Here is a 25,149-nt window from a genome sequence, read left to right as displayed (position 1 = left end):
CTGTTGCTGATCAGTCAGTCCACTCATTTTCCTTTGAGTTTGGCACAGTCTTTGTGGGGCCTTGAGAGTGCAGCAGGTGGTGTCCATTTGAGTGCAAGCCATCTGTGGTGCAGTTCAAGGGTCCAGCAGGGCAGTCCTTCTTCACTTTTGTTTCAGGCATTGTTCCGAGAAGCTCCTGCAGTTCTCCCATATTTATCTCCCATTCTGGGCTGGCAAGAGTTGGGGACATCCCAACCAATAGGGGTAAAGTTACCTATGTCTACTATGACCACTTCAAGCAAAGTGTGGAATATGTGTGCACTGTTCTTACAAAACTCTAAATAGAAAGAATCTCTCCTTGGTGTGTGTGTCTGTGTTACCCAAAGGTATGGCTAACAACTCACTACACCCCCCTTCCAGGCCCTCTCCTAATCTAATTAGAGGTTCTTCCTTAGGGCTGGGGATCAAGGGAGTGTGGGCTGGCCTGGGTCCTGTGACATCTGTCCTCCTGCCTTTGAAGGCAAGCTTATCTCCCATCCCCCTTCTTATCCCTGGTTTCACCAGGAAGCAAACCTCCTCCCACCAAATGGCTTTATTGTTTAAGCCCCAGGCCTCTTCACACCTACTCAGGGAGCAGCTTGGCTCAGTCCGTCAAAGGTTGACCAATCAGAAAAGGCTGCTACAGGGCTGCTTTAGGTAACTTCAGGGTAGTAAATTCTAAAACTACTTTCCTGTAATAGTTATAATAAATCCAACGTTGGCAAGTTGTTGGATTTCTTCTATCCATTATTTTGAAACTTTAAATGATAGTGATAGTGATAGCTAGCTCCCAAGCAAAGATCGACTTTATGAAGTTTAATAAAGCCTTCCCCATGTTAGTATGTTAGGCTATGGGTCTATCAGCACTACCAGGGCATATATAAAAATGTTTATATTGTCTCTGCTTTTTATAACAATGCACCACACCCTTATGGCACCTTGGGCAGATCTTAGGGGTGATTTATAAGTTATAGAAATGTTGTTTGGTGCTTCGGAAGTACTTTTAAATCCTAAGTCAAATTTGGACATAGCTCTATTTTACAACCTGCCTGCAAGGCAGGCTTGACTTTAAAATGAAACCAATCTCCACAGCAGTGCACACTTAAGTGCATTAACTCCACTGGGGTCTCTAATCCTATATGCCCACCCATATGCTAGGGACTTACAGGTAGGTTGTCTTTGCCCATTAGAATTACACCAATTAACATATACCTTTAGAGCACTGGCTTTGGGCCTAGTTAGCAGAGCCTAGGGTACTTTCAGAGATACCAACCACCAGCATCAGTCAAAAAGGTGATGGGAGCAAAAAGGATGACTTTTCTACAAGGGTGGAGCCTTGATTTCTGAAACCTTGTAAATCAGGAACACAAATCACTATTCAAACTGATTCATCCAGGATCATAATGCTCACATAAAGTGCAGAAGTAAACACTCTTGTTTTTAGGTTGCTTGTTAAAGGTCACATCATTCAACACCTCTGGGAGACTGAAAAAGGGTCCGTGCACTAGTTTTCTTGAAGCATTCTAAGCTATTTTCATTCTTTCTCCCAAGATGGGAAATGGATGAGAACAATGCACCGGGCACATAACACAGAATTACGCTCTCTTGTGTACGTCTCACGTTTGCCTGACAGAAGCACAGTTCACACATTGCTGTAAACATACATATAAATCCTTGATAAAAATCAATGTTTATCAGATCTCTAGAAGGCTGTCATATAAAAGCAAAATCTTACAGGCACAGACCAGCAATGTGAAATAAACTTGCTCCACAGTAGACTGCATAGCTAAACGATCCTAAGCATGCTGCACATCATGACTTTTTCTTTTAAATACCTTAGCTGCTTCGTCATGAAGCAGCATCGATTGCTGTAACTATAGGACCTGTAATTAGAAGCTTTTCATTCAACTGATCATTGCCATTTGTCTGAAGAATAAAGTAGCTGGGAGGACTGTCAAATTTGCACCATTACCCCCGCAGCGGTTGGTGCAGGTAAGAGCAGTGGGGCAGTGGGGCTGGGTGGGGGGGATTTCGACAGACGACAAGGGAAAATGAATTATTTATTTAATTTTCCCTTGTGGTCATCTGTCGAATCTCCCCCCTACTCTTACCTGCACGGGCCGCTGCTGCATTACCCTTATCTCTATTGTATTCATATCTTAGTAGGTAATGGCATTTATACAGCACAAACCTATCTGTAAATCAGTGGAGTGCTGCACAAGGGATCAGGAGACAATCTACAAGAACATGCACATCAAGTGGAGATTACACAAATACATTTTCTACACATATTTTAGGCACAGGTAGAGTATAAAGACACAAAAGGCGATGGGAGGATTGCTTGTGGTTTGTGCACCCTCAGACGATCACTAGGGGTATCATTCTATCCCATCGGTCTTTTGCCCACCATACCGCCTCTTGGGTTTGAAATTAAGCAATTTGTCAAGAATCACACAATTCTGAGGCCAGGATTTGAACCTAAGTACCAAGGTGTAGTAACAAAGTCCAAGCAGGTTGATGTAGTTCAAGGTGTTTTATTGTAGGTAGTTACAGGCTATGCAGATGAGCCCCACCAGGAGCAGCCATAATGCTGCTCAGCCCACTTTCAACTGTGACTTCTCCTCACAGGCTCCCAACATTCCAAAGCGCATCATCACTGCAACATTCCATTGGCTGAGTAGATGGTAAAATGTTATCGAAATAACATGGACAGGATACCAGGATACTACACAAGGTTCCATTGATAATAGCTTGAGCTTCTAAGCCACATCTCCTCCTCTCCAAATGAGGTGCAATTATATCTCCATCCATGCTCATGCTTTGAATACAGTGCATCTGGAATTCTGGAAAGAGGAGTTCAAAAGAAGAGAAATGAGACGGGCATGGTGGTGAGACAAATAATGAAACATCACTTAAAAAAGCAAAGTAAAGGGCATGGTACAGATGGAGGTAGGAAGAGGATAGAAGGAAGTTAGAGTTGAAAATGGAAATGAATGAGGGAAGGAAGTAATTAAAAGCAGGACTCTGCATAAGTATGGGAAAAACACAAGCCTCAGGTTTTGTTGTGGTGGAACAAACATTGATAACTGCCGATTTTTACAATTGTTGAGATCACAGGAAAAAATGAACAAAATCCACCACAATTCTCCAAAAATTAGATACTGGGAAGCCATATAGTGAATTTGTCCCTAAATTAAGGGACTCGATTATATCATTAAAACACTGCTATATTATATTTTAAAATGAAACTGATCATTTGATTCACATGAAGTTGGAACTAAGTCACATTCTTCACGATTTGCTGCCCTTAGACAACAATCTATTTTGAAGAATTACAATAAATGATTAATTAAACACCATCGGTACGAAAATATGTGCAACTTAGAAAGAGCTTGTCAGTATATTTTTGGGTGTGTGTGTGTGTCATAATATCTCTGATAATGTTCTGCGAGATTTGACACCTACATTTACCATCTGCTCTGAGCTGGTGGTAATTGTATGCTTCAACTTCTGGGTGGGGTGGGGGTATAAAAGCCGATTAATGTTGGGGTGGGGAGGGAACGTTATATTCTGCATATATTCTGTATGTCCGCCCTGCCAGAAAAAACATGGGCAGGAGGCCTGGCTGCTGCTGTAGTCAAACCCTCATATGGTTTATCTGGGTGGAGTTACCAGCCGGAAAAATGAGGTTTGGGGATCCCACATCTGACAAAACCAGGGTCATATTTACAAGGAGGCGATAATAAATTATCGCCACTTTAGCAGACGTTTTCGGCCGAAAAGCGGCGATGATTTTATCGCCTAATTAACAAGGTCACGCTAACGCGTGAAACCTTGCTTTAGCGTGGGGATTCCTAACGCCCAGCTTTGCATCTCTAATGAGATGCAAAGTGGGCGTTCCTGACCTGACATGACAGGAGAAATGTCGCTAACCGACATTTCTCCTATGATCAAGCCCCACGCTATGAAGCTTAGTGGCAGGAAAAGTAGCGATAACCCCTGTTATCACTACTTTCCTTACGCCTGCTTCAGGACTGACTTAGCCTTGATATCCTATGTAAGGTGGATATCATGGCTAAGTTTGTGGTTCCCTATCAACAAGCTAACGTGAGATTATCGCTGGGTTTCCAGCGATAATCTCACATTAGGCAGTTAGCTCTAGGATTTTTATCGCTTTTGAGATAAGCGTTGCTAATAGCACGCTATCTCAGCGATAAAAATCCACGATAGCTGGCGATAATTATCCTAGCGCTAAGTGCGCTTAGCGATAATTATCGCGGGTTGTTGTTGATATTCCCCTAGGTGCAGGAACATTGACCCAACCTGAAGCAGGTGGAGCAGAATCCCATATGGTAACTCACCTCCGGCTAACCATAGTCAGGCCCATAGAGAGCTTTACGAGGAAAAGACTCTATACCATCGTCAAGTGTGGTACAGCATTTGGAAATGTTGGATAAGCACCATGTGTCACAAACTGTGATGCATGATAACACGGTCATTGTATGTGCAGTGAATGGATCTGTGTGACATTAAATCTAGGCATAAATTCAGTCTTCATTAATGTGTCTTCTTAGCATCATTTTTGCTGACGGAAAATATAAATGCTAAATTGTCACCTGTTTCTGCTGTTCGAGTTGTGAAATGTAAGAGGGTTTTTTTCATTCTTTACAGCATTTCACCGTTCCTATAAATTTGTTTGCAGGGTGAACTAGTGTGAGTTCCATGCTGGCAGAAATGAAAGGATACAACGCAGTAACTTCTGTGTGTATCCTAATAACCCAACAGGAGCATTGTCTTCTGTCCTGTGTAACAAATGCAGGGCCCGAGGGTGAAAGGCTGCGATTTTCTCCATAGTCCCTAAAACATGAACAGTATATGAAAGACCCTAGCACTTGAGAGTGAGCAAGCAGATTAATAGGTGTTTGGGGAGAGACGCTAAAGACAGGGGCTCTGGTTGAGGGAGGCTTACATGACTCAGCAAATATAGTGATATGTGTTAAGTTAATGCATCAAACGGTAAGTCTTCTAAATATAACACAGTTAAGGCTTTTACTAATAGATTGAGATGTATGCTGACTTGTAATTATTATAATGACAATTCTCATTCAGCTGATTTATATCCGCATTGCAGATATTCCATTCTAATACATTATAAAGTATGTGTGCTTGTTCTTGGGTTCTGTATGAGGCTCAGTGATACATCACTTGCATATGCAAAAAAGTCTCCTACAAGTAAGTTTTCTGACTCCACAATTGTCTGTCTAGGTGGGAGGGAAGAGGGGTGAATGGCACCTGCCGATCTGCATCCCCTGCAAAACCATGTCAGTTTTCCCTTTGAAGCCTCAGAACCCTACAGGCTGTGACTTCTAAAACATCAGGTCATTTGTCGGTGGAAGGGCAGCCTACATTTCTACACCAAATAACATGTGACGATTTCTGAATAAGCAATGACCAGTGATCGATAGGTGTTGATTATTGATAGAAGGTGTGTTATCCTCTCCCCTCAGTACATCATCTCTGGGGTTCTGCACATCGTGGCGGAGAAAAACGGAGGTCGCTGTTTGGTGAGTAGTGGTTTTTAACCTAACTAAATGCGTCCTCAAACTGCAGCTCTCTTTTCACACCCTTTGTTGCTGCCTATTCACTGCAGAACCCTTATACAAGACTGTTCCCATGCATATAATGTAGCCAGTTGAGTATGTGTATGTCTAGAACTGGCACATGTAAGAGCAGCATGCCTAATGCCCCCTCAAGCTGCATTGTATGGCTGCAGCCTCACTGATGCATTAACACATTCAACAACTAAGGCGCCATGTGTTTGGTAACATAGCACTATTATGAGTTGTATAGTTCATCGTATCGTCCACATGGCATAATCTGAACCAAGCTGAATCAGTCATTAAAACGTTTCTATTACTGCAAGATTTCTATCACTAACATGATCTTACATGAGAGCGTAAACAATACTTTGCATCAAGAAAGTTAGATTATTTCTTTAGAAAATTGGAGTATCAGTTGTGGGGTTGAGAAACCCCCTAAAATAAATAATCAGTCCTTTTCAGGGTGAACCAGCAGAGTGACTTAAACAAACATGTGCTAGCTAATTCCCCTTGAAGCTTTGCAAAAAGCAGAAAGACTGAACTTAGCGGTAAAGTGTAAAGCATTTATGCAGCATTAATACAGCAATATAGTAAAAACACAACACAAGAAAAATCCCAAAACTATTTTGGAAAGTCGAGAATACTTAATAAATAAAAAGACATCAAAATGACAAATATTCAATAGATAGAACCGGAGATATGAATTTCATTTTCTTTAAATAAAAATAGCGCTAAAAAGCACCAAATGCCAACCGTGGTTATCTAGTTGTGCTAGACCAGTTCAAAGTCAAAGGTTTACGTCGACTGCGATGGATCGCACAACAGACGCAAGGGCCAGGTTCATCACTGTGGAAAGTTTACCTTCAGGGTCAGAAACTTTTATGGAGAAAGAACGGGCAGCAACAAGTCATCGGCCGGTCAAGCCGCAAGCTGGCTCTGAAATAGTACTCGACGACTGTAGGCTGCTGAAAAGCAGGGTCCCTTTGCGAGTGTTGATGAAGATGGAAATGTTCAGAGTGGGCAAAGTCTGAAGTCAATGCCCATGAAGTCCTTGATGTCGATCAGATGCTGCTCATGTCAGTCTCAATGAAGCCCTCTATGTTGAGACTTTTCTTGAAGTCAGATCTCCCTTGCTGAGGAAAACCAGAGACCTGAGGAAGCCCCGCGATTCAATGCCAGTGTCTGCGACTTTGACGGTGATCCTATTCTCTATTGGTTCTCCAAGCATAAAGCTGCCAAAAATATAAATACCTATATATCATTTCTCTATATGTCTATCTATACTACTGTATACACATATAAATGTATATATAAATGTATAAAGTAGTCGAAATATGTCTATTTTGGGGAATAATACCCCTTAAAACATTCAAACATACACATAAATAATTAAAACTATAAAAAAAATTACATTAGTTAGATCTGCAACAAATAAACTATTTCTTTGGTAATATTGACTGTAAATGTTTATGTCTCTAGAATGAATATCCTGGTCATATTTCTTAGTTCTTCACATGCCAAAATAGTAGAAACGTATGACATGTGCAATAGATTAGGAAGTCAGGCATCATTCTTGTACACCGCGAGAGCTGGAGATATTCCAGGAAGTGCGCCTACCTTGATGAAAGTTTGACTACAGGAGGTCACTCCCTACACCTCGCTAATTCAAGCAATTTGTTTGGTAAAACTCGATTATGGAGAGAGTGTGAAATAGATATACCTGATATTGGAAAGAATATATTCCACCGATACCTGAACGAGGATCAAAGGGTGGTACAATATGGGATCCCGAGGGTACTGATGAATGCCGGAGTGACCCAATTCTGTGGGCACAACAGAAACTGCAGAAACATGTCGACAACTTGGCAGTAAGGAGGGGTGTAGAAATACGAATTTTTTTCTATCACCACCATCCTTCACATTTTTAAAACTATCCGGATGTGCCAGGATTAAAATTTCGAGAGGGGATACATCCGAGCTGGTTTTTACCTCCACTGGCTGCACTTTTTCTTTGTTGATCCCAAATCTTATTGTTTGTATTGTCTTCCCCTCCCTTTAGCTCCACCCTAGGCGTTGTTCTGCACAGGGGTGTAAGTAAGCAAGCCCAATGATGAAGCATGTCACAATTTTGTGAGGGAGGGCAGTTTTTCCACAGAGCATGTGCCACTTTCTAAAAATACACTTTCCTACTCCTTTGTGTGTGTTAAAATCATTCATGTACAGACAGTCTTCTTAGTATCCAGGTTGAATATATATTGATACAGGAAATGCCATCAATTCATTTGTATCAGTCTTCAAAATCCTAACTGCATTTTTGTGCATGTGTTTCATCAGATAATTAATGATGGGTCCCAACCTAAATTTTATATATAGAGATCTTGCTTCCACAGGCTCAATTTTGTCAAGGTCGGGGCTGATGTTTCATTCCAACAAACGTTTCCACTACGGATCCCATTGATAACTCCCTCAACCAATTGTCATGAACATAAGACCAATAACTTGCCTTAACCAGTATGAATATATTATTAGTGATAACTTCCAGGGCTCCCCAGACCTCCTGTAAATTCAGATGGTGTAACCAGGTTTCAGAGTGGGTAAACCCAGAGAGTTCAAGGGAAATATCCAACGTTTTCAGCTCCTAGATCACTCAAGCAGGCTATTCGTCCCGAGGATCACCCAATATAAAAGCTGGTGCATACTAGCAGCATGGGTTATGGTTTTTAGTAAAATGCCCAGCTGCATAAGGGTAAGGTTGGGACATTTTGGCATATTTAAAGCTGCCTTTATAACATTATTTCCACTTTGAACTAAGCTGGACATATTGCAAAACTCCCAAAGTTCAGCACCATATAGAGCGGTGATCATGGCTTGTGCTAGGTAAATTTCTACAACAGGGGATACAAGGCAAAAGAATGAGAAGTTCTGCTTTTTTTATTACAGCAAATCCTCTGTGATGCAAGATCAGCTGGCTCTTTACAGTCAGCTGAGACCACGAGATCGAGGTGTCAACCCTAACCCCAAGAGTATAAAATTCACTAACTCTTTCCTAAGTGGATTCTCCCAATCTCAGTTTGCCTCTAAACGTCTTGTGTAGGTTAAAAGTCATACATTTTGCCTTATCAGCATTTATTTCCAACCCAAGATCATTTCATGTGGAAGCAAACTTGCTGAGAAGGGTTGGCAGCCCCGTTGGCGCTCTTCTGCAAAGAATTAAGCAGGTATTTTTTTTTCTAACCATTTCAGTGAATCGTTCTTGCAATCATATAGAGATGCACTTACCTTGTTAATAAACAAAGTGAACTAACTAGGGGCCAGCACACAGCCCATAACTAGTTCATGTAGTGTGGCTATTGAATTGAATGCACACTGTGAATGGAGACGCATGAGTTCTAATAACTTCGAGGTGTTGGGTAAATCATAAATTAAAGGTATAAGTTTACAATCTAAGCTTTTTTGTGTAGTTTAAGTTTAAGAATATTTAGAACATTAGAATATTGTGAGCTTCATTGAAAACAATGGAGTGCTCCGGGCCTTCTAATGGCGGATAGAAGCCAGGAGCTCCTACGTTCCAATGTTGTTGTTCACAGCTGCTGCTGTGAACAAAAGCCTCACGGAGCCCAAGGGAATATCAATACACTAATGCTCCGTGACGCCTTTGTTGTATTTGTTAGAGCATTCTGCCCTCTAGTGGCAGAATGTTCTAATAGCCTTATAGCCCTCTGTAGCTGGGCAATACTCGCTTTAAAGTCCTGCTCCCTCGGCCTTTAATGGCTGGTATAGCCCACTACGGAGGGCTCTAAGGCTATAATAAAGTTATATATATCATAGAGTAGAGTGACATACAGTGAAGTGGTGTTGACTGCAGCGGTGTAGTGTAGAGTGGCATATAGAGGAATACCGTACAGTGGAGTGGTGTAGAGTGAAGTGGGGTTGAGTGGAGTGGGGTAGAGTGGCATTCAGTGGAATAGTATAAAGTGGGATGCACAGGGTAGTCACATAGAGTGGAGTGACATAAAGTGGAGTAGCGTACAGTGGAGTGGAGTAAAGTGGCATACATTGGAATAGGGTACAGCAGGGTAGAAAACACTAAAATAGCGTACAGTAGAGTAGAGTACAGTGGAGTACAGAAGAGGGGCGTAGACTGGAGTGCTGTAGAGTTGAGAGACATAGATTCAAATAGCGTACAGTGGGGATTAAAGCATTATATATATGGAAACATGCCCTAAACGTGACATCTGAGTTCTGAATTGTGCTTGACAGCTGTAGTAGAGGATGGTACCTTAGTTTTGGTCCTTATGAAGACTCCATGAAAAGTTGCTGCTAGGGGTCAAAACGTAGAGGATTCTACTGTTTTGGTTTTCCAATAATTGTATACATTTGGAGTCTGAACATTGGATTAAGTGAGTGCTCTTGGAAATAAATGCTCGTATAAGCTGATACAGAGAGTTTATTTTCCTCTTTCTAATTTCCTTTCACCTTACATAATACGTGTTCACTATTTACTTGCACAGCACTGTCACTTGGAGCAGCTTCTAAAATATTTTAAAATGTTTGTTTGTCTATTATTAATGAATGTATATTTCTTCTTTTTTAACATGTATATACTTTTTATTTTCATTTGATTTATTGAAGTGGAAACTGCTTGGCTGCCTAACATGCTGATAAATGTTGAAGTGATTCAGAAGGAACCACTGTTGTTCATAGCATTAGTTAGCTCTGTCCCATGGCGTGGGGAGGATTGTCTTTTTTATTTTGCAAAAAGAAAATCCTGTTGTGGGATTTTTTTTAAAAACAATTTATTAACACAAACAAAAACAAAAGTACACCTTTCATCATTACATAGCATATCCGTGCAGTACCTCTGCTGGCATATTGGCAATTCCTGACATGTAGTAGGACTATTATTCATACACACCCCAACCTCTGTGGGATTTTATTTTTGACAAATAAAAAGAAACCTGTTTTTCCAGGCATCGTAAACCCTTAAATTGGATTCGGCAAGCCTGAGTCCAATTTGGAGCCCTTCCTAATGAGATTGTAAGCGCCCCTTAGTGTCATGGCATCAGTTTCCAATCCAAGTCTACATAGAGACACTTTGGTATAGGAAACAATTGTCCTAGACTGCCTTAAAGTTTTGATTTAGCGTTGAAAAACATTCATTAGTCAAAAAAAAATCATTAATGTACCAACATTTTTCATGTGAACAACAATATCCTCAAAAGACACAAAGGCACAAAATATCGCACCAATAGTGACTATTTATTGCTCAATGACTTATACCAATCATTACCCAGGTCCGTGAACTATTACGGGTTACCCCATTATATCTACAGAGAGACACTCAGCGGCTGCTGGCTCTCTGCTGTTGCACTCCTAGATAGATAAGCGATTATCTCCAAGCTCAAAGAGTGGACATGACTTTTCTTGCCAGTTCTTCTCACAGGACAAGAGACTTCCCATGCCATCTGTAGCCACCAACAGACAAGCCTTCTTTGATGCCAACTGCAAATATTTTTCAGATCTTACACTCAATCAATCAATCAAGTACCTCTCTTTTCTCTTTAGGTGATCAGCAGCCTCGTGATGAACATCTTCAGCTCCATCATTGCAGGACTGGGGGTCATTTTATGCTGTGCAGATCTTGCTATGCAGTATGATACTGGAATCTGTGCAGAAACTGGCAAGGATTCATGTTGGACGTACAGAATTTATTTCTATGTATGTACAGAGGACCTAGTGAAAGTTGTGACAAAGTTGAAAATTACCCTGTCAAAGCAGTAAGAGGTGGTTGTATACACAAAAGACTTTCAGACCACTCTGTTGATACATTAACCCTGATTTGAAAGGGCTGTCTTAGTTAAAGGTTCACATTTTGTTAACTTTTAGGGTGTGCAAACCTAGCCGCCCCAAACAAAACTACATTCCCCGCTTCCCTGGCCCGCTGCTGCTGCCCCCTCCCCCTTGCCGATTCCAGCTCCCGCCTCCCAGCTGTGCCTCCCTCCCCATCCCCTACTTAATGCTGGCCGCTGCGTGGGAGCATGAGCAGGACCCCTGCTCTCGGCCAGGGACCTCCTCTCTCCCGCGGTAGCTCCGTTGCAGTGCTGTGCCTCTAGCCCTGTGCAGGGCTTAGTGCAGGTAGGGGTTCGAGAGTCGGTGCCAGTCTAGATTGCGCCCATTTTTTAGATTTACTCTGTGGTCTCTCTGCATGCCTTTTTCCTCATTGTGCCTTTTCCTTACTGTAACAACTGTTGTTATGGTGCCATTCTTCTTTGTGCCTCTTTCATTACTGTATCACTGATTGTGCCTTTTTCCGTATTGTACCCTTGTTGTAGTGCCATTCCTGTTTGCGCTCTCCGCCTGTTTTTCTTCCCTCTTCCCCGCCGGTCGCTTCTGCCCCCGCGGCCCCTCCCCCCTGCCGATTCCCGCTCCCGCCTCCCAGCAGTGCCTCCCTCCCCTCTCCCCTATTTAATGTTGACCGCTGCGCCAAAGGCACGCCAAAGGCACGCCAAAGGCAAGCCTGTCTGTGCCCGTCCCCGACCAACGCCAGGGACCCTGGATCTCTGACCATCCCCCATTTCGACTCAGCTGCCCTCTTCACACTCAACCATGGAAAAAAAGCCAGCTGTCAGTGTTGAACACCACCCACGGCCAGTTATGTTGCCTGAACACTACTGCCAGATATTCAACACCGCCCCTGCCGCCAACACCGCAGACGCCCTGACGTGTGCTCACTACACAGATACGGCGTAGAGATCTGGGACCTCCTCAACACTCTCTCACCAGAAGTTGCCTTCCTCGCAGAAACCTGGACCAACGCCTCCTCCGCCCCCGATATCACCATCGCCATTCCGGACAGATACAAGAGCCAGAGGAAGAACCGCCCCAACCACCCAGGAGGAGGACTCGCCATTGCACACAAAAGTTCCCTCCGACTCTCCACCTCGAGTGACTCCTTCTCCACCACCGAACACCTTCACTTCCAGATCCAGACCAGCCCTAGTACCACACTTCATGGCACCCTCACCTACACACCCCTTGGCCCCCACACTTCGTTCACCACCACCATTACCAACCTCATCGCACCCCACGCCATCACCTCCGTGGACTACATACTCATCGGAGACCTGAACTTCCACCTTGACAACCCCAGCGACCCCAACTCAACCACCCTCCTGGAAAACCTCTGCAACATCAGACTGAAACAGCTAGTCACCACACCTACCCACAAGTCAGGACACACCCTCGACCCCATCTTCGCAGCAGGACACAACGTAAACTTTAGCCACACCACGCAACCCCCATGGATGGACCACTACTACCTACACTTCCACTTCGACAAAGCCAAGCCACCCAAACCTGCACTGAGCCCCCCACAAAAGAACTGGAGCAAAGTCACTAAGGAGCAGCTCAACTCCACCCTCAACCATGAAACCCCCACCATCGCGACCAATGCAATCTCGCAGCGAAGGAATTACACAAATGGATCTCCAACGGCGCAGACGAGCTTGCACCCCTATACAACCCCGACAGACAGTGCCCCAGGAAGACCACCTGGTTCAACATCGGCCTCCAAGAAGCCAGCCGCACCTGCAGACGCCTCGAGGAGAACTGGAGAAACAGCAAAATGGCAGAAGACTGCACCACCTACAAAAATGCCATGACGGAATACCACCAATGCATCAGAACCACCAACAGGACCTTCATTTAAATCAAAATCCTCGACAACTCCAGTAACTCCAAGGAACTCTTCAGCATCATCCAGGAATTCACCGAGCCTCGCAGCGAAACCACAAACATCACCCCTTCCCAGGACCTCTGCAACCAGCTAGGATCCTACTTCCATCTGAAAATCAATAGCCTTTACGACAACTTCAATGACCAGACACCTTACCCTGCAACCATCCCCTTCTCCAGCAACACCAGCCAGCCCACCATCTCCTCCTGGACACAGGTCACAACCAAAGAGGCCATGTCGACCATGAAAGGCATTCACTCAGAGGCCCCCACAGACCTCTGCCCCCCGCACATCTACCACAAAGCAGCCACCGCCATCGCTTCAGAACTACGATTCACCATCAACACCACCTTCAAGACCGGCACCTTTCCCAATGACTTGAAATGCGCAGAAGTCAGACCCCTGCTCAAGAAGCCCTCAGCAGACCCCACGGACCTCAAGATCTACCGGTCCATCTCCACCCCTTCCCTGCAAAATTCACTGAGAAGTCAATGCATAACTAACAAGGTTCATTGAAGAGAACTCCATCCTTGAGCCCTCCCAATCCGGATTCTGCAGCAACCACAGCACCGTGACTGCCCTACTTCCCGCCACAGACAACATCTGCACCCTCCTCAAGTAAGGACACACCACCGCCCTGATCCTATTTGACCTCTCAGCAGTGTTCAACACAGTCTCCCACCGCACACTCGCTGTCAGACTCCACAATGCCGGCATACAAGGAACCGCCCTCGACTGGTTCCTCACTGGCAGGATCCAAAAGAATCAGACTGCCTCCCCTCCTCTCTGATCACATGGAATTCAACTGCAGAGTACCCCAGGGATCATCACTCAGTCCCACTCTCTTCAACATATACATGGCTCCAGCGCTGCCTTCGTCAGACAGCACGGTCTCAGCATAGTATCCTACACCGACAACACCCAGCTCATCCTCTCCCTCACCAGGGACCCCACCACCACCAGACTCAACTTCCGGAAAGGTATGCAAGACATTGCATCCTGGATGGGCAACAGCTACCTGAAGCTCAACTCAGAAAAGACAGAAGTCCTTGACTTTGGACCCTCCCCCACTGCATGGGACAACACCTGTTGGCCGACCGCCCTCAGCAGCCCACAACCCACACGTACCACACCCAAAACCTCGGTATCGTACTCAACTCCTCCCTCTCCATGAACCGACAGGTCAACGTCGTCGCCTCCAGCTGTTTCAACAGCCTCTGCATCCTCCGAAAGACCATCAAATGGATGGATCCCCCCAAGTCAAGGATGACCGTCACCTACGCACTCATAACCAGCAGACTGGGCTAAAGAAACGCCCTCTGCACCTGAATCAACAAGGCACCACTCCGCAAGCTCCAGACTATACAGCGCATCGCAGCCAGACTCGTCCTTGGCATCCCCTGACACAAACACATCACCCAACACCTACGGAACCTCCACTGGCTCCCCTTTGAGAAAAGAGTCACTTTCAAGATACTCGCCCACGCCTGCAAATGCCTCCACAACACTGGTCCCCAATACCTCAATGAGAGAATCTCCTTCCACATACCCAAAAGAGACCTCCGATCCACCAACCTTGCCGAAATTCCATCATCCCCAGACCCAAAACAGGAAAAAGGGCCTTCTCCTACATCGTGGCCAAGACCTGGAACGAGCTCCCGATTGACATCAGATGCTGCCCCCGCCCGAACATCTTCAAGAAGATGCGCTAGACCTGGCTCTTTGACTGAACAGAGCTGCTTAACCCCTCATCCTCAGCGCCTTGAGACACTCACAGGTGAGTAGTGCGCTTACAATTCCCTGATTGATTGACATTTAAAGTTAAACACGTTTTTCTATCTAATTCTGACAGAGTAAGTAAATAGACAAATATATTATCCCATCACAATATTATTCACCTCCATGTTAAGAGCTTTCAAAATGTTTTAATAATAAGTACATATGACAGCTACTCAGTAATGGGTACAAAATAAAACTGGGAAAAATATCACAACGCTATTTAAGAGAATTGTATGCCTTTATCCCGATTTTCAATACCCAAGTGTGTCAAAGTGCTTTACGTGGGTACAGTGATAGATTGCATCTAGAGGCTGGAACTTTTGATCAAGAAATATAAATCGTTCAGAAGTCACATATAAACATGAGTACAATAAACAGATTACATCATACCGCGTTTTGCAGGTAAAACGGCTGCTAAACAAGTAATTATAAAGAGTTACATCAGTTACAACAGCCTTGTGTATACTTGTAAGAGATGTTCAGACCATATTGCTAAAGCGCTTCAGCCTCGGGATGCAGGTGTTTGGGCAGCCACAGGACCGCTGGTGCTCTGGGCCTGTATCCTCAATGGCGGGAAGCAGTGGCGAGTCACAGTGACTGGTCCCTTTGGCTGACATGGATGTCGTCACTGGTGCATGGTGCTTGGACCTGCTGGTGGAGTGTGGTGAAGCTGGATGGGTTTGTGGTCGGTCATTTCAGTGTGGTTTGTCGGTTGTGGATGGGTTCTGCACTGTGTGGCATGGGGGTGGTATCAACGTTCTTGGGGGCATATCAGCAACAACCGGCGATTAATTATCGCTCAGCGCTCTTAGCGTGAGGATAATTATCGCCGGGTAACATGGATTTGTATCGCTGAGATAGTGTGCTATTAGCAACGCTTATCTCTTCAGCGATAAAAATCCTCATGCTAACTGCCTAATGTGAGATTATCGCTGGAAACCCAGCGATAATCTCACGTAGTGTGGCGTTAGCTTGCTGATAGGGACTCACAAACTTAGCCATGATATCCACCTTCCATAGGATATCATCGCTAAGTTAGTCCTGAAGCAGGCGTAAGGAAAGTAGCGATAGCAGGGGTTCCTTTTCCTTCATAGCGTGGGGCTTGATGATAGGAGAAATGTCGCTTAGCGACATTTCTCCTGTCATGTTAGGTCAGGAACGCCCACTTTGCATCTCATTAGAGATGCAAAGCTGGGCGTTAGGAATCCCCACGCTAAAGCAAGGTTTCACGCGTTAGCGTGGCCTTGCTAATTAGGCGATAAAATTATCGCCGCTTTTCGGCCGACAACGGCCGCAAAAGCTCGCCAGCTTGTAAATATGCCCCTATATGTGTTGCTGAAGCCCCGGTAACACCAGGCTTTTTCGCTCCTCCTCCCCTGTTGATCACTCCCCAGCCTCACTTTCGTCCTGTTGTCCCAGTTTTAGTCCTACCTGCCCTGAAAGGTTTTCTACAACTTTGATATGACTCTCTCCATCTGCCAACATTACTTTTGCTTTGTTCACTAGCCTCTAACTTGTAATCTGTTATTTGAAACTTTTTCATTCATATTCAAATGTGCGGTTTGAACTGTTATATGCCTGTGTTTAAGTATAATACGTCTTGCTGTCATTTTTAAATCTTTTATAAACTGTGGAATAAGATGCTTTGCCAAACCTCTTGAACTGTATGCATAATGACATATAAAGAAGGTCTTCCGGTCAGCCCCCCTCAGCCATTGCTCAATTGAAGTGTCTGTCACACTTTCGATCAGCACACAGAAAAGCATGCAAAGAATGGGGCAGTTGCTCGGCTCCCTTCAACCATTAGGTCAAATTTACAGAGCTATTTAGGGTCATTGTTACAGCTAAAAACAGGTACACGTACACTTGAGAGGAATTCCTAAAAGATAACTAGCAGATATAAGTAGTTAAACTAATGCGTGAGTCTACATACTTTTAGGGTTTGGGGGCCTCACAATGGGTTATGAATCGACCACCCACATTTCTGTCCTATCCTTTTCCACCCTAGAAATCAGTGTCAGAGGTAGGCTTTTGACAAAGTGCATGGTCACCTACTTGGTCAGCATCTCTCCTACCCGCTGACCAAGTAAGTGAAAAGGTGACATGTGACCCTTGACAAATATGTGCCTATAGGGGCATGTCCCACACTCCTCCCAGGTAGCCTAGTGGTTGTATATAAGAGGGAATCCAAGAAGGGAACAGGACCAAAATTAAAGGCACTATTGTCGTGCATGATAGATATGTGTTGCATGTTGGGTGTTTTCCAGACCAAATAAGTTAGGTTTGACTGACAGATGAAGACTTAATTACCGGGCATAGTTCCTATGTCCAGTTGGAAGCCCTGGACCCGATGGCCATCTTGACGTAAGGCTGAAACATGTTGACGCTTACAGATAGGGTGTATGACCATTATCTCCATAGACACCATCTTATATTTGTTTTAATCGTACCAGGAACAATAAAGGGATACATTGGCATTCCGAGGAATTTTTAGCCCAAGACCCAGCAGGAAAATTATCCAAAGTGCTTCCTGGAATATGGTTTTTAGGGACCAGGATGAGACCAATGAGGAAGCATGACACCAATAGTATGTGTCTTCCTAACAACTCAGCGCATGGTTCACAAAGCTAAATGCACACTTTTGTGTAAGCTTACGATTGTTCGCTAATTCACAAAGGTATTTAAGGGTAGTAACTTTACAAGAGCGGAGTACCTGTTGTAATGTATATTTTTATGTGCGAGGACACTGCAATCGTAAAGATACTACTCGGAAATCCTTTTGTGAATAACAAATAATCGTAAACTTACACAAACGTGTAAGCTTACCTTTGCGAATCAGGCCCTCAGAGTGCTGTTCTGAATATTGGAATAGTTTCACTTTATGTGCATCATTGATCCTCCATAATAGGAATAGTTAAGCATGTAGAATTTGTTGTCAGATGCCAACATCTAAGTGACCCCCTAAGGCTTTAGAGATTCAAAACAATTTATGAAACGTTAATGTGCGGCATAAACTAACAGCCATAGGCAAAAGTTGCCAATGGCACCAAACAGACTGCCATACCTTTAAAAATGTGTTTTTAAGCCCCACAACTATGTACGTTTCATGGTGCTCTAAAAACGCTCACAGTCTCTATAATAAATAAACCTGTGTATGGCGCCTTTTATCTCAAAGGACAAGAATAACATGTAATACTTTTCAATTTCTTGTTGATACAGTGAGCAACAGTGAATTCATCAGAATTGAGAATACAATGAGTTGATTTCCCTTCTTGAACGTTTAAAGGCAGCAACAGATAGACTTTCTCTAAGGAAACCCTACAGGGACTCTGAGGGCCAGATTCACAAATGACACTCTGTAGAACCTTTTGTAGTTCTACAAAGTGTAACCATGAGAAGCTGGGTCACTGGCTGAAGGTGGTGAAAACCTACTCAAGCAGGAACCACAATCCTTGTCAAGGTGAGGCACATGCAAAACCCAAATTAACCTGCGTTCTACCCTCTGGAAGCTTGTCACAGACCAGTCAGGCTTAACTTAGACGCAATGTGAAAAGCATTTATGCAGCACTTTCAACAGTAATGCATTGAAAACACAACGCAATAAAAACTCCACACCAATTTAGAAAAATAGAGCAAAATGTATTAAATAAATCAAGATCAAAACAACAAAAATCCGATTCAGTTGAACCAGATATACACAATTTTAAGGATTTAAGTGAAAATATCATCAAAAAGCCCAAAGCGCCACTCACAGGTATCTAGTCATGCGAGACTGGGAGAAAGTCACAAGTTTAGGCCAGCCACAATGGAGCATGGGACCAGGTTAGTGTTGCTGAAAAAATTACCTTCTGTGCCCAGCGCAAAAGAGGCATGGCATTGCGGATGGTCTTCATTGTATCACTAAGATCTTGTTGTCCCCTTGAATGGGCGGGCTGGAGCTTCGTGGTCGATGATGTAGCATGAAGAGTCTATTGAGTGAACTTTGTGTTTGTGGGCAGTGCGAGCGACAAGATTTTGGCGCCAGCAGCCCCTCTCATGGTCAGCTTCAATGCAGCTCCACTGAGTCTACTCCAAGGTCAAGTACGTGAGGGACACCACTTGGGGGCCAGGGGCTAGCTCCTTCTGGATCAGGGTGCTGGTTCATGTGGCTGGGAGAATTATATGTCCCTGTGGCTCTTAACAGGAGACCAGTAGACTAGCCACTGGAGTCACTCTGGGAGACTTGGGTTCAGGTGCAGGTCAAATCTCTCTGACTCCGGCAGGAGGGCAGCAATCCTGGAAGGCAGCAGTCCATCAGGACAGTAGTCCAGTATTGGCAGCAGTCCAACAGAGTGGCTGACCTTTCAGGAGCACAGTAGTCCTATTTTCTGTCATAGTCTCTACAGGTCCAAAAGTGTACTAAAGAGTTGGTGTCTGAGGTCCAATATTTGTACCAGGTGCCTCTTTTGAAGTGGAAGAAGCTTCTAGAGGTTTCCCTTTGAAGTGCACAGGTTTCTTGCCTCCCCTGCCCTGGCTCAGGACTAACTACAGGGGGCATGCAGCCCTTTTTGGGGAGGCAGGACACAGCCTATTCAAGTGCAAACAGGGCGGGTCCAGCTCTGCTCTTCCATCCTGCCAGTGATGGCTCGTCCTGGCAGACCTAAGCGCTCTATTGTGTATGGCTGGCTAAGAGGAATACAGAAAGCCCAACTGTCAGGCCCTTATCAATATTGGAATTTAAAATCCAGCTTTACCATAAGAGAGGATTTTTCATTACAATTCCACAAACACCACAAATGAACTGGGTGCATGTTCCCATTTGAATGGAACAGCTTGTAAATGTGATACAGTGTTATCCTATCTGAGAGGTACACCTTGCAGTACTGAAAATAAATGTAAGAGTTTTTCACCACAAAGTCATGTAAAACTAAAAACAACATGTCCTATATTTTAAAAACACTCCACTCTGCCCACAGGGCCGTGCAGGGCCTACCCTTGCAGTGACTAATATGTATTAAAAAGGAAGGTTTGGGTCCATCAAAAGGGTTATTTTGCAAGGTTGAGATGGCATTTTAAAACTACACACACAGACTGAAATGGCAGACCTGAAACATGGTTAAATGGCTAATTAAGTGGGTGGCACGAACAGTGCTTCAGGCCCACCAGTAGTATCTAACTTACAGGGCTTAGGCAGAGGTAGTGTCACTTTACTAGGGGCTCACAAGTAAATTAAGAATGCCAGCGGGGTATAAACCAATTGTACCATGTTTTAAGGAAAGAGCGCAAGCACTTTAGCACTGGTTAGCAGTGGTAAAGCTTGCAGAGTCCAAAAACAAAGTTAGCGAACCAGGAGGGTAGAAGGCAAACATTTATAGGGAAATCCACAGCAAGGATACCAGGTCTAACAGTAACTTTTGCCTACACTTACATGTGCTCCCCGACTGCAGAGTCTCTGCACATGTAAATATATATCATAGTCATAAATGAAGGAGGAACATGGGGCGGGTGGAAAAAGGGACAGACTTATTCCTAAAGAGGATAAGTTTATGGAGGAGCAGGAGGGGCTTAGAGAGAGTCAGGCAGGAGTTTACAAGGAACGTCGCACATCCACTAAAGAGTAGGCCAATTGCTTAACTTTGGAGGTGGAGAAATGTAACATACACTTTTGTAGTAAGTTTACACTGGGAGTTTGTGAATAACAAACGTATTATCTTACTCAAAATCATAACTTACTTTTGGGGATCAGGCCCTTTATGATTTCTGTACCTCCGAGTGGACATCCTTTCCTATTAATGATATTACAGTACTTGGGAGCCTGCAGCCTGCATATAGAAAACTGTTTCTAATTTCTTTGTTGAAGTTGTGATGATTACATAACTATTCAAGCATAATAAATTATTAGAGCTGAATTTTGAGGTCATTCTGTCCATGGTCAGGGAAGACAAAACAGGTGAGTTACCATTGTCTAACAGAACCTTTTGTGGAGCAGTGATTAGCTGTTTTGGATATTGAAAGATACTATGTGGTAGCATAAGCTCATTGCACATGCTTTTAGAACACTCCAGACACAGATCTGTCCCCTGCTCAAATATAGATGACAAAGGACTGCTTGCCTTCCTTAAACAGGCTACTTCATATTGAATACAAGACTTGACGCATTAAAGTCAACCTATTTCCACAACACTTGATGCATGGCAAAAAACCTAAGAATTTATGGGAGACCTCCAATACTTTTCAGTGGAGTTCTTTGAGGGGAAATGAGCCAGGCTATAGATTAGACATCCGAATAGGTGAAGAGTTTTTGTTTTGTACTGGATCAGTTGAAAGGTAAGGGTGTGCCCTGCCTGTTAACAATATTTTATCACTACTTACTTCAGAACTCAGTAAAAGTAAGATATATGACTGCCCATATAGCTCCAGAAGAGTGCCGCTCGTATGCCTTATTTTGACATCTACAAAAACAACAGTTGATGGACAGAATGCAGAACAATGTCATACATTCACCCCAGTACAGAGATCTGGGCCTAAATCCATCGTTTTTTTGCTCACCATGCCATTCCAGCTTGAACCCAGCCATATGCAAATCAGTCTTGACCCTGTTCCTCATGGGAACAGTCCAGCCCGAACTGTCAAGCCAGGTCCTCCCTGGACTGGAAACAAGCATCCTAGGACCGGTTTCGGGGCTTCACCCCTCTTCAGCCAGGATAGCTTGATTCCAGTAGCATGCAGAGCACGGGACCCACGTCTGGGCATACCCTTCCCACTCAGATCAGTTGACTGGGGGTGAGTATTTGATTTGCTCAAGCGCTCCGTCCATCATCCCCTTTGGTATCGCTCGGTTCGCCCTAAGTTGGCAGGGTATGCCCAGACGTGGGCCCCTTGCTCACTTTGCCACTGGATTCAAGATAGCCTGGCTAATGAGGGTTATGAACCCGAAACCGGTCCCAGGATGCTTGTTTCCGGTCCAGGGAAGACATGGCTTGGCAGTTCGGGATCTACTGTTCCCATGAGGCACAGGGTCAGACTGATTTGCATATGGCCATGTCTGAACTGGGGTGGTGGAGTGAGCTAAAGAATGATGATGGATTAAACCCAGATCAGTTGACTGGGGTGAGTGTTTGATTTGCTCAAGCGCTCCGTCCATCATCCCCTTTGGTATAGCTTTATTTTGACATCTATGCAACGTCATCACTTTGGGGCAGATTTACTAGCATTTTGTGCCGGCTTTGCATCACAAAAGTTGCGCACATTGGTGCAAAATGAATATTTGGAATTTTGTACTGGAAAGTTACCTGAAATTCCTGCAAAACAGCACTTTTCACTGCTTTGCACTACTTTGGGAGCATTGCATGGCAGTACATAGGCATTCCCCAGGAACCATCCATATATTTTTGAAGCAAAGCCCTATCTACTGACATTATTAGACTAAGTTTTGCGCCAGATAATAATGCATCCTTGAGGTTGGGGTTAGCTTTATTATGTCACACTTTTCCCACTTTATGTGTGTGCTGCACAAATCCCACGTGGGAAAAGTTTTAAAGTTTGTCTAAGCAATGCAGTGCCAAAACTATTCTAGACATGAAGCATAGACCTTTACAATTTGGTGAAAAGGTGTGTGCCTGGCACTATGGAAAGACAAGGGCCTTGCCATGTCTTAGTAGATATGGATTTGTTTTGCTCTCATCCTCTCAGGTAACACTGCACTAAATGTCCTGGCAACTTTCTAATTCTGCCCCTTAGTCTGAAGTATGTACTCTACTCTAACAGGGGCTGGTGCTCAAACACTTTAGACAAACCTGGGAAAGGGAATTGGGTCATGTTCTTTCAGTCCAACAAAGGGGATTGGCATGTTTGCAAACAAATAAAATGTTCTTGAACTATAATCAAAATGTACTCCACTTTACAATCCTATATGGGGTTTAATGTACTCCTTCTAAACTACAGAGTTTGAACTTTCAGTATCTGATGTTTGCACTAGAAGTAGGGCTGGGGGATCAGATGTTATTTGCATTTGAAATGATGGCCATGTTTGCCCATACATGTTTTCTGGCAAGAGGTCAGCAAAGGTGTATCTGAAATGGTGGGTGAGGCACTTATGTCAGCACCTGATATATGGCTATTACGGTTATTTGAGGTGAGCCATTCAATGGGAAAGTGATTCATATTTTATGAAGCTTAAATTATGAAAAGGCAAGCAGCTTTGGGACGTTTTCATAACACAATTCCTAAGTATTCAGACTAGCTAAAGGGATTAACATGTTTAAATGAACTGGGGGACACATATTGCTAAGTAATTTATAGGAAAGCAAGACCTAAACAGACCGTGTTTGATTTGTGGTGTACGCACATGACATAGCTAAATTTTCTTCTTGTTTTTATTTTCTAAAAATGGAGATTGTAGCGGCCTGAGTCTCAGAGAGTGATAAGTGCCATGTCAGGTGCTCCAAGGAGTTGAGTGACATTTGCTTACCCAGTGTGCTTGGACAGGAGGATTGATGGATGACTGTAAGGCTTTCTCCCATCATTTATCGGCCATCACACACTGAGTGCTCTCACCTGTAGGAACAATTAGATATATGATGTGCAAAGCTATGGGGGTGAACCGTGTTTCTGTGATGAATAGTTCAGGCTTGTGATAAGTGAAATGGTCCGTGCTTCCAAGGCCATGGAGTACTGCAGATCCTACATTAATGAGAATGGGGTGGAGTGCATTCAGTAGTGTGTGGTGTCAATAGAAATGCATATGAGGTTGGGTCTATCTGTTATATCTGCATCTGCAATGTATTGTTGGTCTCGGTCTAGGTGTGATTGAGGGATGGGTAGTGAGGGTTTTGAGCTAAGTACTAGATACGTCCCTACCTGTTAGATGAATGCTTGCTGAGGTTAAAGAGAAGCAGGAGTGCTGGCCCATACCTGACCTAGCCTAAACAGGTAATCGTGGTGGCTGCGCCTGAGTAGCTGCATATGTGTCTGTGTTTTTTTGCCTTCCATTGTTTGTCTGTTTGTGGTTCTGTCTGTGTTCTAGAATGTTTTACATGAATGCATGTGTGCTTTATGGTATGCACGTGTGTGTGTGTCTATTTCTGTTTATATATCTGTGTTCATGAGTGTCTGTGCAAGACTGTAGTCAGAAACATAAAATCCCCATTCCCCATTTTGGACCATGCTCTATGTAGCTCTGACCAAGAGGGTAGAGGCAAGCATACCAACATTTCCTTGGGAAATTGCTCTTTCTAAGGGAATTTTGAAATACTTAATTTTCCTTTCTTCTTTCTCTCCATCAATCTTTCAGTCTTTTGTACTTCATTCTCACTCTCTTTCTTTCTGTAGTTTTTCTATCCATCCATCCATCCAAGTGTCTTTTCAATCATCCTTCCTTTCGCCATCTTTCATTGTCTTTTTCCTTCTTTGCCCTTTCATCCATCATCCATCCTTCCTTCTTGCCATTCATTCATCCTTCTTTCTCCAACCTTCCACCATCTTACCTTCCTTCTTTCGTTTCATTCCTTCCATATATCACCCTGCCTTGTCTCTCCATCCATTAGTCCTTCTCTCAGTGCTACTTCTCTCCATCCATCCCCCAGCCTTGTCTCCATCCATCCCCCATCCTTCTCTCCATCCAGTTCTTCGTGCTCCTATTCATCCATCCACCTCTGCATTTGTCCATCCATCTTCTATCCATTCATGTCTGCATGTATCCATTCATCCACCTCTCACCGCTCCAGCCCTTCCATCCTCCCTTCTTTCCACTGCAAAATGTCGTAATAAAGGGCTACTTGCGGAATAGAGTTCAAGTCAAAGCAAGGAGGCATGTACACCTTAAACAATCCATATTATACGGAAGTGCCCAATGACGCCCACCCCCTAGGGTAAATGATGCCCTTGTGTCTGTGTAGGCATGTGTTATTCTGTTTAGAACTAGCAGGCAATAGAAACTCATTCATTTCACATACGCCTTTTGAATGTATATTATTCAAAGACCTATGTATTGTGTAGGGAGACAAATCACATGCGTGATTTGGGTTTTGCTGGTGATCC

The 25,149-nt window shown here is 43.9% G+C and overlaps 1 protein-coding gene and 1 long non-coding RNA gene across 5 annotated transcripts in view; one reads left to right on the top strand and one right to left on the bottom strand.

The window, feature by feature from the left end:
- LOC146839620 (membrane-spanning 4-domains subfamily A member 8-like) overlaps positions 1-25,149 on the top strand; it is a 231,313-nt gene that overhangs the window by 183,903 nt on the left and 22,261 nt on the right. For all 3 annotated transcript variants that reach the window (XM_085651696.1, XM_085651698.1, XM_085651697.1), the window contains 2 exons: positions 5,526-5,582; positions 11,184-11,336. In XM_085651696.1, coding sequence (XP_085507822.1) covers positions 5,526-5,582; positions 11,184-11,336 — 210 coding nt within the window. The remainder of the gene's footprint in view (positions 1-5,525; positions 5,583-11,183; positions 11,337-25,149) is intronic.
- The window catches only part of LOC146839619 (uncharacterized), a 203,377-nt gene continuing 180,783 nt past the window's right edge, over positions 2,556-25,149 (bottom strand). For both annotated transcript variants that reach the window (XR_014981111.1, XR_014981112.1), the window contains 2 exons: positions 11,167-11,351; positions 2,556-2,861 (listed from right to left, as the gene is read on the bottom strand). This is a non-coding gene — a long non-coding RNA (uncharacterized LOC146839619). The remainder of the gene's footprint in view (positions 2,862-11,166; positions 11,352-25,149) is intronic.

The sequence above is a fragment of the Triturus cristatus genome, chromosome 4_1 (genome assembly GCF_964204655.1).
Source record: "Triturus cristatus chromosome 4_1, aTriCri1.1, whole genome shotgun sequence".
NCBI lineage: Eukaryota > Metazoa > Chordata > Amphibia > Caudata > Salamandridae > Triturus > Triturus cristatus.
This window is presented reverse-complemented; position numbering and strand designations above follow the sequence as displayed.